The following is a 15,307-nucleotide window of genomic DNA, read 5'->3' as shown; positions in this document are numbered from 1 at the left end:
AAAGTCTACGAGTCAAGAGTAATGATCAAAATAGCACTCTTTCTTGGAATAAGTCTTCCTCTCCAGTCTCCATTGCCCCCTTCTTCGTCTTTACACACGAATCCTCACTGAGCTCAAGCTTCTAACGATGGACCTCGGTCACATTACAATCTAAACAGCTCAATTGCCCTCGGTTGTGGAGGCCCCAACAGATCAACGAAAGAAGAACGAGCCTAAACTGTTTTTTCTTCTTCTTTTGCTAATCAATCTTCTTCCCAAACCCTCAAACCTGAAATTAACAAACGAGTCATCTGAAAAACTCACCATTGTGTCTCTTTAGAAAGGGGATCACCCTTCCTTTTAACGTCTGCTAAGTTTCATTAGAGAAAGCTAGAGAGTAGAAGAGATAGCTCGAGTATATTAATTTGAACCCAATCGAGTCATAAGGAGAGAATAGGTAGCCTGCCTGCCTTCCATTCTTATGTAGAGACTTCTGTTGCTGAGGTTTCAGCCTCATAGTGCTTTGGCCTCCATTGGAGCTCTGTCTCCATCTTGGTCGGTTTTAACGCTGCTTGGGGCCCTGACCTCATAGAACTTAACGCCCTCATAAAACAGGGTTTGAAACTTTTGGTGGACTTTGCATCTCAATGACCAGATGTCTATCACCTGTGTCTTTGTTGGTTCAGACTACTAACTCTTGGATTTGCTTAGCACCTAACACCCATTCAACCACTAGATGTTCATAGGTTCAAACCTCACAAACAAATGAGAAATTGAAAGAAATCAGAAACAATAAGTGCTTCAAACCAGAGATGTTGAAAAACCCAAGAAAGTTCTGTTTTAGGAGCTAAGAAAGACCACAAAAGGTTCAATTCCAGTCAAGTTGTAGGCAATATAGCACATGTTGGCTGTGAAAGGATCAAAACATACCCGCCAAGGTAAAGCTCAATTTTCTGCCAAATTGACCATAATTATTTGTTTCAGACATAAAATCTACTTCAGCTTCAAGGTTGGTATGTCAAAAAGGGTGAATCACTGCTTATTAGCTGCTGTTTCTATTAAACTGGTGGTGGTAAATGAATTTGGATGCCTATTTTATAAATGTGTTTTGCTTTCTATTTTATGTCTTTGCTTTCTATTTTATGTGTCAAAACCACAAGTCCATCTATTTGCAAATGCGCAGTTTTATTTCCTTTTTACTTGTTATGTATTACAAACTCTCTGCTTAGATAATGTGTTACAAAGCTTTGCTGCCGGTATCTCTTCTTAAGTCTTAAACATAATAATGGGAAACAAGAATAGCCTGGGGTGAGCTTTTCCTCCTCGATTTCTTTGGCTAAATTAAGGGTGAAACATTCATTTACCCCCTACCAAAAAAAGTGGTGGTGGTTCGGTGGTGCCTAATTTGGGGTGTACAATTTCTAGGATTTACTCGGTGTTTTGACCGGATCTAGGGTGCCCTTGTATGTTTTGATTCAAACTACTAGGAGACTGCTTGCCTTGCCTTGCTCTCTCTCTCTCTCTTGTTTGTCCGTGAGTCAATGAGTCATTACTTTTGTCCCCTACCAAACTAGTTGAAAAAAGGTGATTTTTTGCTTAGTAGTCTTTGAATTTAGCACTCTTCTCTGTGTGCATTGGTAATGACTAATGACGCCCCAACTACTCCCATATTTTGGTAATGACACTCCCCACCAAGAAACTACTTCAGTTAAAATTACGTCCTTTGTTAGATTCTCACCGTAGATAGGTTGAGAATCTAACAGGCAGGGGCCCTGTTTCAACCATAACGGGATGAGCTTCACAGCCGGTAAAAGGGCCTGGAGCCTAATAAATTTAAATTTTCTGATCACGTTTCTTCTCTCACCACATGCATGCCATTTCACTACTGCAGAGTGCAGAGTAACAGAAAAGGCCCAACAAAACTAGCAACAGTAACAGAAAAAGCTCGACAAAACCCAAAGACCCTCATCCTCTCAAGTTCCAACTGCTACATATAAAGTAAATAATAAAAGTGACAGAAAAAAACAAACAAAACCCCCCAAAGAGCCTCATCCGCTCGAGTTCTATTTATGTTTTCTCTCTCATCCCACATGCATGCCATCTCACTTGTACACAAAAAAATAATAGTAAAGTAACAGAAGGAAACCAACAAAGGCCATATTTGGCCACCACCAAAAAAAAAAAATTCATGGAATATTACTGTATCCAATGATAGGAGAGGCTGAAAAGAAATCTCTCTAGTGGCTGCAAAATAAGGGGAAAAAACTCTATAGACTTAGACAGTTTCTTTTCCCTATTTTTCCAACCACTTCTCACCCTCTGATTTATCTCCTCTCAATTCTCTCTCCCTCCACTGAATAACCTAATTTTCCATGAAAGATATTTTCATGAGTGGCACCACATGGCCAAATGACCTAAATAACCTTAAAATATCTGAAAGTGGCTGAGAATTAAGGGGGGAAAAGTAGACTTATTTTCAGCCACTTCTGACCTTGTCCTCACTCATGCCCTCACTCAATTATCTCCCTCTCCTACCCCAATGAAAAATATTTTCATGGTTGCCAAACATGGCCCAAATGACCTAAACATCAACCTTAAAAACTCATCAGAAAACCAACACTACAAAGGGACACATTTTCCTTCATTTAAGAAAGCATACCATAATAACTAGAAGCACGGCCCTACACCAAAAGCCCACCTTTATTGTCAATATTATTTTGGGAAGCAAACATTCATACAAAGGTGGTGGGGAGGAGGAAGAGAAGTACAGAACGCAATTATACGAGGAAGGGGGTACACAACATACCCACATAAAAGTCTATATACCAAATACATGACGTGTATATCATCACCTACCACCCACAATAAATTTATCTATACACCACACCCCCTACACCTCAATAATAAAAATAAAAATAAAAATAGGAAAAAAAGAAAAACCAAATAAATAACAAAAAAAACCATGTTGATATAGAGAAATTACAGCCTAAGTCTCAGAGGGTAACCTCTGCTCCCCTGACCGGATGACTCCGGTGATGCCGCTTTCCATGGCGACGGTGACCGCCAAATTTTACCGGATTCGCCCTTTGAAATAGCTCGGCTTCATGTGGGTCGATGACACATTCCGGCGGGGGAGTCGAGTAACGAGCATTATCATAGCAATAAGCGTATGACATGTGTTTTTTCCTGAATTTCTCCATCTTCAATCTTTGATCAGGTGAGATTAGGGCAGTTTTGAACAAGGAATTAAGGGCATGGATGTCACTATCGGCGCATTTTGGGGATTGTTCAAGGGGATCGACGGCACAGCCACTGAGGACTAGATCGGAAAATTCTGCGACGTAAGGGGCATATTTGTAATTAACCTTGTATCGGCCACCTGAGGTTGCCCAATCGGAGGCATCCCATATTGTTGCATACAATGACATAGGCTTTGAAGGGAAGTCACCACCCATTGCTTCACTTCTTTTAATTTCTCTGATAGGAATATCATCAACATAAAATCTGCAAAAAAATAAATAAAGAAGAATAAAAATTGATAGATTGGATTAGTAGAAGGGGAAAAATCACCTCTTAATTTGTGGGATTAGAACAAGAAATGGGTTTGTTGTGCTCTTGGCAAACCAGACTCTAAAATACTCCTACTGTTGAAGAAAAAAAAAAAAAAAAAAAACTGACTTAAGTACAAAAGAATAACTTTATCATTGAATTTGTAGCAAGAAGATGAGAAAAGAGTCTATTGTGTTTTCTACCAAATGCATCCAAAATAGCCCTAATTTTCTAATGGGTTGGTATCAACAATAAGTCTGAATAAAAAACATAGGAAAGGAAAGAGATTAAGTATTAATTTGTGAGACTAATGACAAAATTGAGGAACAGGTATACTGCGATTTTTGCAAAAAAGTCATGACTTTTCAAGTGACAAAAACAGAAACATTTTAACCCCTCAAAATTGTAAAATTTTAGTCCCCAATAAAAGTTTGTTTTCTTGCAAACAAGAAGAGGTATTAGAGACTTTCTTTTAACACAAATCCAATGGAGAGTGCCAAAAAAAAAAAAAAAGGAGTGCTAGAAACCAATCCCCTATCAAATAGAGTATTGGTTTCCTACTGAAAAATTAGGAAACTTCCATCTTTAATTAAAATCAAAATAAACATCTCAATAGTCCCTCTCTTAATTTTGTAATATCTCTCCTAATTTTGTAAGCTAATGAATAAAGAACTTAAAAAAGAGTCGGTTTAAATAAAAAATCCCATAAAAAATATTAAAAAGAACACCCTTTCCCTTCACTTGCAGCAGCAGAAAAGTTGTTTATTTTCATCTTTGGAGAAGTAATAAGCAAAGACGAAAATGGAAAAATCAAAGCTGTACTTACCATTTATACTCCAAAACTAGAATATTTTGTTGAAACCAAAGAAAAAAGATCTCTTTCCACTATATAAAATCTAGCCCTAAACAGAAAAACATTCCTCTCTGAGTAACTGTAACTCTTATAACATCTAATCAGACAAGCCCAAGACCCTATTTCTACTGAACAAGGATATATAACTCTTATAACATGTAATCAAACAAACCCAAAACCATCCAAATCAATCTTAGAAATCAGAAAAAAGGAAACAATAGAAAAATCAAAGAGAACCCAGTTCTTACATAATCTGATTATGAGTCCAAAGGATACTGTAGTGATGAAAATCTTCAGAAGGGTCAAACCAAAGGCCATATCTCTCTTCCCTTCCAATCCCAGTGCTTCCATTGCCATAAACATTCGTTTGTATTCTCCACTCCTTGCCTCGAATATTCCCCAAGAACTCAAAATCTAATTCATCGTGAGTCTTTTCAAATATATCACCGTTAGACATCTGCAGTAAAAAAAAAAAAAAAAAACAAGGAAAAATAAGAAAACAGAAAATCAAAACAGGGGAAAATATTTCCGCACCCTAAAATCGATTAAACTCACGTAAAATGCAACGATTACTCCGGCTGTGTAATCAGAAGGGAGCTTTATTGAAGCACTAAAGAACCCATGAAGGTAAAGGTCTTGAGAAGCGAATCCAGCACCTGGGTATGAAAAGAATCTCAATAAAAATCATTGGAATGGAAAAAAGAAACAGACAAAAAAATAGATGGGTAGAAAGAAAGAAGGAACCTGTTCTTTGATCAAGGGAGATTTGAACTGTTTTTCCATGTCTGAGAAGGATGAGATTGGAGTCACCAAAGAGTTGGGTATAACCCTCTTCGAAAGATAAGATAGGTAGGTCCTTAGGAGTTGCAAATGCATAAGCAAAGGTTGCAAAAACCATTAAAAATTTCAAGTAATCCATCATTTTTCTTGCTTCTTTCTTCAATCTTTTCAGAGAGAGAGAGAGAGAGAGAGAGAGAGAGCAGGTGAAAGAAATAAGACAGGGGAAGGTAGTTTTATTGGTGGAGGGATACAAAGAGACGGATTTTTAAATAGGAAAATGAATTTTTTCGCCTCCTCTGTCGGATAATGCGCCCCCTTCTTAACTTGAGTTGACGTTACATGGGAGCGCATTATCCTAAGGGGGGGGGGGACGCGAAAAATCAGTAGCCTTTAAATATTAGGAGCAGACAATTAAATAAAAGTTTAAAATTGAGTATTTAGCCAATATTAATTAAAAAATTAAGTAAATACGAGCAGAAAAAGAGAAGACGGTAGGCGTGCTAATAAGGCAACCACCCCTTTAGCTAGAGGAGAGTCTAATTAATAAACCCTGCATTCTTATTAATTTACAAAGTTCACCTTTGGAAGACGCCAATTGCGAAATATATACTTGTAATGTGAACTAAGAGGGGTTCTTATGGGTGGGATCTCTACATCTTGCGGCCCACCATTGATCAAACTGATGCTGCCCATTTTAATTTTCCTATATCTTAATCGAAAATTGAGATTGATAAATTCTACACATTGACCAATATCTAACTCCAATTAGAGGATGGTGGGTTCATCATTGGCTTAGATACATAACATCTCCATAAAAAATGGGGCCCCATCTTCATGCCTAAGTCTAATCTAAATTGGACGATAGTGAGGGTGGGGCCCATCAAAACTATCGAGAAGTGGTCCATGGAAACTGACGTTAAAGTGGTGTGAATCATCCTACAGGGGGTGCGAATTTATCATCTCCTTAAGGAAACTATACATCAACATCGGATGACTATCAATATTAAAATGCAATTAGTATGGGGAAGGGGACATGTATATTAAACAAAGGCCCATTGATCTTGTAGAACATCATAAGATGGCCGCCAGGTCTCATACCGATTGGACATACCATGCAAAAGATAAAGGATTACAAAAATCAATAGTACAGCTTATTGAAGCTTAATGGATCGAGGGCCTAGAATAATAATCGGATCAAGGTTTTGTAAAAAGAATTTGTACAAACTTGTGCCTTTCATTCGAATTAACGGATCTAATCACATAAGAGAGGCAAAAGTGGGTGACATTCATTTCATTGTTAGCAATTTCAATTGTAGTATTTTTGTAATTAATTGAAAGAATGAAGGCAATAGAACGGAACTTATTAGCTCGCTCCCGTTAGACACGAGAAGAGAGACTATCCCACCGTCTAATAAAACGTGCATTAACGGCAAAAACGTGGCGTGCCATGCTGGCGCGGAAAAACAAGGCACGAATTAATCGCCGAATACGCGCCGCTCCGAAACCAAGCACGGGAGAAGACATGCGAGGGAATATTTGCCACGTCCCGTGACCTGCACCGCCACGTCATCAGAAACTAGCCGTTGGTGCCAGCTGGACCCCACTGCACGGGCCAAAAACAGAGAGTGAACTCGGACTTGAAGCGTAATTCAGGGGCCTAGGCCTACTTTACTGCGGGGTTAACGCCGTTAATGTTGCTGTCAATGCCGTTAAAGAGAAACAGTGGGCCCAGGTTTTCACGCGCAAATGCCTTACTTAATAACCTGGGAAATAACGCCTTTTGTTGATATTTTTTTTGTTGTTTCTTGGGGAGGAAGGTTTGGATGTGCTTTGTACTTAACGGGTATGCCTCTCACTTGGGTCAGTTTCCATGGTTTTATACTGTATATTTTAATTTTAATTTTGGAGCTTATTGTTTGAGAATTGATATTGACACACATGAAATCTCTACACACCATGCCACGTTGTATTATTTGATTAGCTTTTAGCCTTTTACTTTGTCACACATAGGACTAATTGATGAGTTTTTTATATGGTGTATGGTGTAAGCCCTTGTAGTCCCGTATTTTTCAAATGGTACTCTACCGACCTCACTATAGGATGATCTAAACTGTCCATGTGATGGGCAACAACGTAGATGGGTTGCGTCCAACTCATTTCTATAGGATGATCCCAACCCTCCGGAATTGCGTATTATGAAAACCTCTATAGATCGGAGGGCTGGGATCATCCTATCAGAATGATTTTTGGGGCACAACCTATTTAGATTGGGTTCCATCGCATGGACGGTTTGGATCATCCTATAATGTGGTCTGTACAGTACTTTTTGAAGGGACTATAAGGGCTTATACCATATAAAATCTCATTTTCGATAATGGGTCATGATGTCTAATTTTAAGAGGGGTTCTTTCTTTAATGTTTACTCAAAAATTGACAAATTTGAGAGAATTTCTATTATTCTTGGATGCAATTACAAGAGAACCAGAGGGTGCTTTTGTAGAGCACTTACATGATAAATATATAAATAAATTAAGATAAGTATGGAAGAAGATATATGTGTAGAATATTCTAACCTAACTACTAATCAAATCTAGTTTCCTAATCTATCTAGTTACCTCTACTAGCTAACTTGCCTAATATAATAAGATGATGCAACGGTGAGATATCAACACAATCCACCAGTGATATCCTGTGAGATCTCACATATTCTAACAAAAATAGTGAAAAAAAAGGGAGGTAGAACGTGACATACACGGGTAGATTATAGAGTAGAATTTTATTCGGCAGAGTTGGGGCAATCTTAGGAGCTTTTGTTAGTCGTTTCCCAAAAATTGCTGCAAGGATGTTATTGCCCGTATTTGAAAATAGAGAAAGAAAGAAAGAAACCGAGCATTGGTCGTTGTCTTCCAGACGTCCTCCATTTGGGGGGGGACCCACAAAACAAAAGCAGACACGTATCAGGACTTGTCTCCTGGCATAAGCTGTCTTCGTGCTGACGTGTCATCTCTATATGGCCATGCCACGTCGGATTGAGAACGATCCCTCTAAATTTAGGTTATTATCTGCGGAGTTCATCTTAGTGCACAGAATCGGGGGAGTTCGCAACTTAAGTCACGTTCCTTTTTCTTGTTGAAATGCCTGATATACCCTTTTCTTCTTCCATATTGCCTGAAATAACACTGTATTCTTCTTTAAAGCTGAAATTTCTATTCCTTATCGTAGAGTTCTCCACCAACTAATGGATAGCTGAGATCAGTTTGGATATGTATGATTGATTAATTCTTTTTTTAATTTTCCTGCTTATTTCTCCATTGTGGGACCCGTCAAATGAATTGTACAAATCATGTATATGTAACATGGGTGGGCCCAAGCACTAGTGACTAAATATGGATATATGACTTCGTGGTATCATTGCATAGAAAATAAATAAAAAACTGAATTGGAAGAAAGAAGGCTACAGAGAAAGGATAATACCACCAACAATGTGAAAGAAAGGGAAAGGTTATAGGACAAAATGTGTGGCATCACTGTTTGAAATATTCTCTTATTGCAGCCGAAAAAAATCATATACTCATCAATAAAAATATCTGCGGTGCAACTTGGGCGTCAAACACATGATTTCACGGTTACATGTATTTTTCGGTGGTACTCATCTTCTTGAGAAATTAAATGATTTCATTCTGGGATTTGCTAGCGTCCACCGCAGAAGGCAGTTCGCGGAGCGTCTGTTGCACGAGAGAGAGAGAGCAACCACATAGGCTAAGTTTTTGTCTTATTCATTTAATTCATTCGGGTGGTTGCTCTCTCATGCAACCACGCTCCACGAATCCCTTTTAATTTCTGAGGGGTAATTATTTCATGGCTTTGAAAAAACAAAAAAATAGAAGAAAAAGAGGAGCGCTTGTTATGATTGGCGAAAGCACAAAGGCCCTTGTCTCTTTTTTCTGTGGGACCCACCAACTAGATTTTCTATTGGCCTTAAGAAAGAAGAAATCATTATTCAGCACATATAGTGGGGGATTTGGTAGGCAATACTTTTCAGGTTCAAATAGTAATCATATCAGAAAAAATAAGTGGAAAAAAATAGGTATGGGATGATAGACGGTAGAATTTTATTCTGTTGTTGTACAGAGACGAGGAGAGTTTTCACTATTGAGGTGTTTTGCTTTTTTCCACAACTGAAGTTTGCTTCTTATATAGAGAAGCTTTTTGAAGTTTAATTCTAAAAGAAGTTGGCAAAAGATATTTCCAATCTGTAATTCCAGCTAAGGGTGTCAATTTTGGCTCGGGCTCGGAAGCTCGCTCGAGCTCGGCTCGAATCCTTAGCGAGCCGAGCCGAGCCGGCTGTCCAGGCTCGTTAAGCTTAACAAGCCGAGCCCAAGATAGGCCAGGCTCGGTTCGGTTCGTTAAGGCTCGTTAAGCATTTAATATATTTAAATATATAATATATACACTAAAAGGGTTGTCCAGGGAGTGAAAGGGAGAGGCAAAATATGTCACTTCTTTTTTGGAACCCCATTTGTTACTTGGACCACCCCCCGTAGTGTAAAAAGAGTAAAGTCGAATTACACTAGATAGGGCTGTCCAGGGAAGATGAGGGGTGTGAACTTAATATAACAAAAGCTCGTTAAGGCTCGCGAGCCTGACCGAGCCAAGCCGAGCCCGAGCTTTGGAGCTTAACGGCTCGGCTCGGCTCGTTTACACCCTAATTCGAGCAAATGAGCAATCCCTTGAGTCATTCATCCAAGACACACATTTCTTTTTGGGTAAAGCGCTAGAGGCTAATCATCTATGCTACGCTGTGTAAGTGATATATTCCCCCCTATTTTTACTTTGGACAGCTCCCCCCTAGTACATTTATGGCTACTATTTTGCGCTAGAGCGGGCAGTCACAAGTTAATAATAATTGTACACCTTTCCTTCCATATGCAGTTCTCTAATCAACAATCAGAAACTCTTACATTTTCTCAAAACACTATTGTTACCGACTTGAAAATATAAAATAAAGGAGGGTGAAATATAAAACACAAGAATTTTTATTAATAATTAATTTGATAGGGACTATAAAATTTGACATGATTTGTTTGCATCGGTTGTCCAAACTCTCATTACTTGCTGGGATGGCTTTTTGACCATTGGTGTATGCGTAAGGAGTGAAATACTCTCCAACCTTTAAATAGGCACATGCTCTTTCCACCATCCAAAAGATTCAACACTTTCATCTCTCTTTCTCGGCTTTTTTTTTTTTTTTTGCTTCTTCTTTGTTGAACTTCATTTCCTGATCACAAAAGGTTAAAATACACTATAGGCCCTCTCTTTCAAAATCATTCCTTGTTTTGCTGGTTTTGTAAGGAACTTTATCTCCTTATCAAAGAAAGATGGAACCCACTTGGGTTATGCTATTGTTCTTTATCTCCGAATCATATGGAAAGATGAAAACATTTGAGTTATGCTCTCTCTCTCTCTCTCTCTCTCTCTCTCTCTCTCTCTCTCTCTCTCTCTCTCTCTCTCAGACACACGTACACACTTGTTTTTCTGAGTCCTTGTAGGGAATTTAATCAGGTAGAACTCACCCTTAAAAGCTAGCCAATAGAGGGAGGGTTCCCATTCCCTTCTAACTAATCCCCATTCATTTCACTTATCCAATATGGGACTATCTGTTTTTGAGTGGAACCCCAACAATCTCCCCCTCCACGCGGAAGCAACGTGGACAATCTCAATCTCGCCCCTCCACACGGCGGCAACGTGGGAACAACGAGGTTCTACACCGGGGTTTCCGAGGTCTTTCCCGAGGGATATTTCTGCCGTCGGAGGCAAACCGGGGTTACCAGGGCCTGAGCTTTGATACAATTTGTAGGAAATTTAACCTGGTAGAACTCACCCCTAAAAGCTAGCCGTTAGAGAGAGGGTGTCCATTCCTGTCTAACACATCCCCATCCCTTTCACTTATCCAATGTGGGACTATTTGCTTTTGCATGGAACCACGGTAGTCCTTGCTCCTCCAAGCATCGGATAAACTAATTTTCCTCTAAATTAACCACAATCTTATCATTTCTCTCTAAACTGTGGAAAGAAGAAATTTTCCAAAAAAACAAAAATCGATCAGAAACATTTTTCTTGCAATCCAAACAGGGCTAATGGAGTTGAAATTAGAAGAAAAATATCAATGCCAGACTTGACTTTTATTTTTTTATTTTTTTTATTTTTTTTAAAGGAAGGGTGGAGACAATGATAAGTTGAGACAGTGAGGCTAGTGAGTGCACCAATATAAATTAGAACTCGATTTTTTTTTTCTTTTTTGTTATTATTTATATTCCCCACCCCTCTCAAAACTTAAAAAGTAAGAGGGGGCTTCGCTTAATAGAAAAGTAAAGATAAACAAGGCCGTGTTCTTCAACTTTTCTCTTATTTAAAGGCGAGAAGGGCAGAACAATATCACTTGGAGCAAACTATCGGAATTCGAAATTTAGAGAAAATTGTGACCTATGCGATTATGTGATTATATTTGGATATGATATGTATTTATGTCCAAGCATGCATGCATGCATGTGTACCTAGATTTCACGTGCTTCCACATTCCTATGTACATACATGTTTTGTACACGTGTATTGTAAGCCTACTTGTATGTGTGGATGTCTACTCCATGCAAAATCCAAGTACATTTTTCATGAGAATAGCAGTATGCGGATACCTTGATATGGGCCCACCAGATGAACAGTTTGATTGCAGTGTATAAGCCAGGGAATTTTTTTTAGAGTGGGGGGCCTCTTAATGAACGACCCAGATCACTAGTCCATCTGATTCTGATGCATAATTTCTGGGAAGCGATAGATTCGCCCCCTTTTCTTCCCTCTGCCAGCTCCTTCTAGTGTATTTATGACAACCCTGTTACACCAAAGGGGTGGGACCTAGTAAAGAAAATAGGGTGACTATATCATTTCCCATAATTTATTTTTGTCGGGATCTAAAGAAACTCATGTCTTCTTGGACAATTGTCTCACGTAATAGAAAAAAGGGTGACTTTATCATTTCCCATAATTTATTTTTGTCGAGATCTAAAGAAACTCATGTCTCACGTAATTCTTCAAATGGATAGGGGGCGAAGCTGTAAATAATGAGAAATGACAAAGTTTTGAAAATCACAACCTTAGAAGAGACAACTCCAATTGGAATTGCAGAAATTAGAATGAAGGACCTTTTTACGAGGATTGGATCATTCCTCCCTTAATTCCCTTGTTGGTGGTGATGGGACCCATTTGCACATGTTTTTCTTTGGACAATACTTAAGTGGACAAATTATGGATGGGGCCCACCTATTTATATGACCCAAACTACTTATCTCCTAACTTCTTTCTTGGATGGGATTGTATATTTATAAGCTTTGAAATAAAATTGCATAACTTTATTCTTTCTAAACACTTTTTCATCACTTCTAATGAAAGCTTATTGTATGCCCCAACGATCAGAAGATCAAACCATGCAAAGAAATAAAGCAACAAAACTTCCAAATCCGCCCTAGAAACTCTGAACTATATTAGTTTATAGCTATCAAAAGGGCAAATCATAAAAAGAAAGAGTAGCATATAACTACGAGGCTATAAAGAGAGGGTGCTGATCTTCTTATACGATGAAAAGCAATCAATGGAGGATCCTGCCACTCGATCCGAACCCTTTCTACATGTTTCCTATTTAATTTTATTTAAGTATTTTTTTTACTTCATGATTGCCCTCCTCCCACCGAGGACAAAACACGAAGAACAAACCACCAGAAGTTATGGAAGAGCCAGAGAATCAGGAAATTGAATTAGAAGATGATAGACCTCCAGGAACATTAGGGGCGTTAGGTCTTGTTACGGACTCTTTCTTGGATCACTTGAGTCCTTTTGTTTTCCCTATCTAGTGTCTCTAGGATAGGGGTGATGTTTTCCATTAATAAATGTATCATCTTTCTTTTCATTTAATAAACAGGTAGGGTCCCCGCCGAACCCTAGCTTACGTACCAAAAAAAAAAAAAAAAAAAACTTTTCTAGACAGCTTGCTTCACATTTCGTGCATTGCTTCTCTCACTCGCTTCTTACTTTTTGCTTTTGAGTAGTTAATTTCGGAACAATCTATTTTAAATTTAAGAACTTTAATTCTATTTCATGAAACTGAATTTTCTATACCAAAAATAAAAGAGCCATTTCCCTAAAAACGCCTCCCAACAGAGTATCTTCATTGTCTAATTTGTGAAGACTCGTGGATAGAACTGAATCATTTGCTACCTTATTTTGTAAATGTAAATTCAAAGGGCACAAACACTAGCCTGCTACGGTTCTTCTATTGTATCGGATGTTTAAATTATTTTGAGATTTTTATTACTGTTTTCTTTGGATAATCTCAGTAGGGATTCCTTAATCCAAGCCAAGCTGCTTGGTAGACCAATGAGGTTTGTAGCAAAGTGTAGGCCGGGACAGAATCCGCGGGATCATTATACCCTTGCAATTGCTAAGGCTTGATCACCCAGATCTCCAAAGGCAAATTCCTTCGTGAAAGAAACCCCTGTTAAATTCTCCACAAGGTTGGGATAGTCTAATGTTCAAGATTTGTGGGTCATCACACATCCATGATAGATCCCACAAGTGAAGGGTTTGAATTATCGAACAAGCTGTCCCCACTTGTACCTTTACCTGTTAATATATTTCCAAAGAAGATGAACATTTATTCTTATAGAACAACACCTAGTACAAGTGAAGGCCATGAATATTAAAGTGAAATGATATATTCTCCCTTTTTTCTTCCTTGGGCCACCCCAGGTAGTGGAAAAGGGAAATCATAAATACACTTAAGGGGGCTGGCCAAGGGAAGAAAAGGGCGCGGATATATCACTTCCCATATTAAAAGTGCTTTGTTCTAGTATGTATCAAACAAAGATAGGATGAGGATATGTCGTTCTATACATTTGAGCCTGGTAAGGAGTTCTCACATGAGCTATCAAGACATTATCATTATTTGATAATGTTACTCCAAAATAGGGGGGAAAATCATTAGACAAAGCAGTAATCTTTTACCACCATTGTTTTAATCATCAATGCCAAAGATATGCATCTTGCAGTGATCATTTCCAACTTGCCATGCAATGAGTAACATGATCTAGCTTTAATATTTCACTCGAATGGCAACAGGTTATCTTCAAAAAATGTTTGGAATTTGTCTTACAGTAAAGTTCAATGCAGCTAGCCCTTTCATTATTATTTCACTCTTGTTTTTCTTTCTTAACCTGGTGGGGTTATCAAATAATTATGGGATCAACATGATTAGAAAGTAAATGTAAAAAAAAATGCACTCAACTACCCAAAAAGAAAAAAGAAAAGATTTTTGCTCATTATAGTGACAATTGATCGAATGACAACGATGATGCTATATTTAAGGAAGAGATATTCGGGCCCTTTTCTTCCCCAAGTTAGCCCTCTAGTGTATTTGTTTTTTGAAATTTGACATATTTCATTAATATTAAGATAGCAATCGGGACCAGTAGTCCCATCCTGCATTACAAAATATTAAGGTGGACTGGGGCTACATGCCGGCACCAGTCCAAGAAAAAGATAACATTGACATTGGATTATGTACATCCTTGTGCTGCACAAAAAGTTGTGATCTTTACAGTATCGTTCAACCGCAAAATATGTACCAACTAATCAAAATTAGGTCACCCGACAAGCATGCACACACTGCTTGGCCACACCTTGGAACCTAAAAACTTCATCTTACGAGAGTGGGAATTAAATGATATCACCCCTTTGACCTCTTCATCCCCCGGGCAGGACCCAAATAAAAATGACCAGACAGAATGAAGCGAAAGAACGAATCTCTCAAGCTACTACATTTAAGAGAATTCTGGCTATTTATCAACCAGCGAGTAGTCCACAAATCCAAGGGATGAGCGTACTTCAGATTCTTAAACCAGAATATCGAAACTTTGGCTCACATGGCCAACCCAAAGATCCTTAAAACCAACTTAAACTATCCTAAAATCAGAATCCTTATCTCTCAAAACTAAAACATATTACTCTTATTGTCTTCTCCTAATCCTTTATCCTTTTCTTACTTTCCTTTCCCCATTCCATTTTTCTACTGCTTTACTCTAATCCTTCATTTATTTCATT

General features: G+C 38.3%; 1 protein-coding gene across 1 annotated transcript; it reads right to left on the bottom strand.

Moving 5' to 3' along the window:
- Positions 1 to 2,661: 2,661 nt before the first annotated feature.
- Positions 2,662 to 5,371, bottom strand: LOC143877823 (putative xyloglucan endotransglucosylase/hydrolase protein 28). Its single transcript, XM_077380074.1, has 4 exons — positions 5,126 to 5,371; positions 4,937 to 5,037; positions 4,630 to 4,838; positions 2,662 to 3,483 (listed from the first exon to the last, which is right to left on the bottom strand). The coding sequence occupies exons 1-4, from the start codon at positions 5,301 to 5,303 to the stop codon at positions 2,973 to 2,975; spliced, it is 999 nt and encodes a 332-aa protein (XP_077236189.1). The 5' UTR covers positions 5,304 to 5,371; the 3' UTR covers positions 2,662 to 2,972.
- Positions 5,372 to 15,307: the final 9,936 nt, after the last annotated feature.

The sequence above is a fragment of the Tasmannia lanceolata genome, unplaced genomic scaffold (assembly GCF_043159265.1).
Source record: "Tasmannia lanceolata isolate RefF3 unplaced genomic scaffold, GAP_Taslan_0.1 ptg000005l, whole genome shotgun sequence".
NCBI classification, from domain to species: domain Eukaryota; kingdom Viridiplantae; phylum Streptophyta; class Magnoliopsida; order Canellales; family Winteraceae; genus Tasmannia; species Tasmannia lanceolata.
Note: the sequence above shows the minus strand (reverse complement) of the source record. Positions and strands in the feature narration are given on the sequence as shown.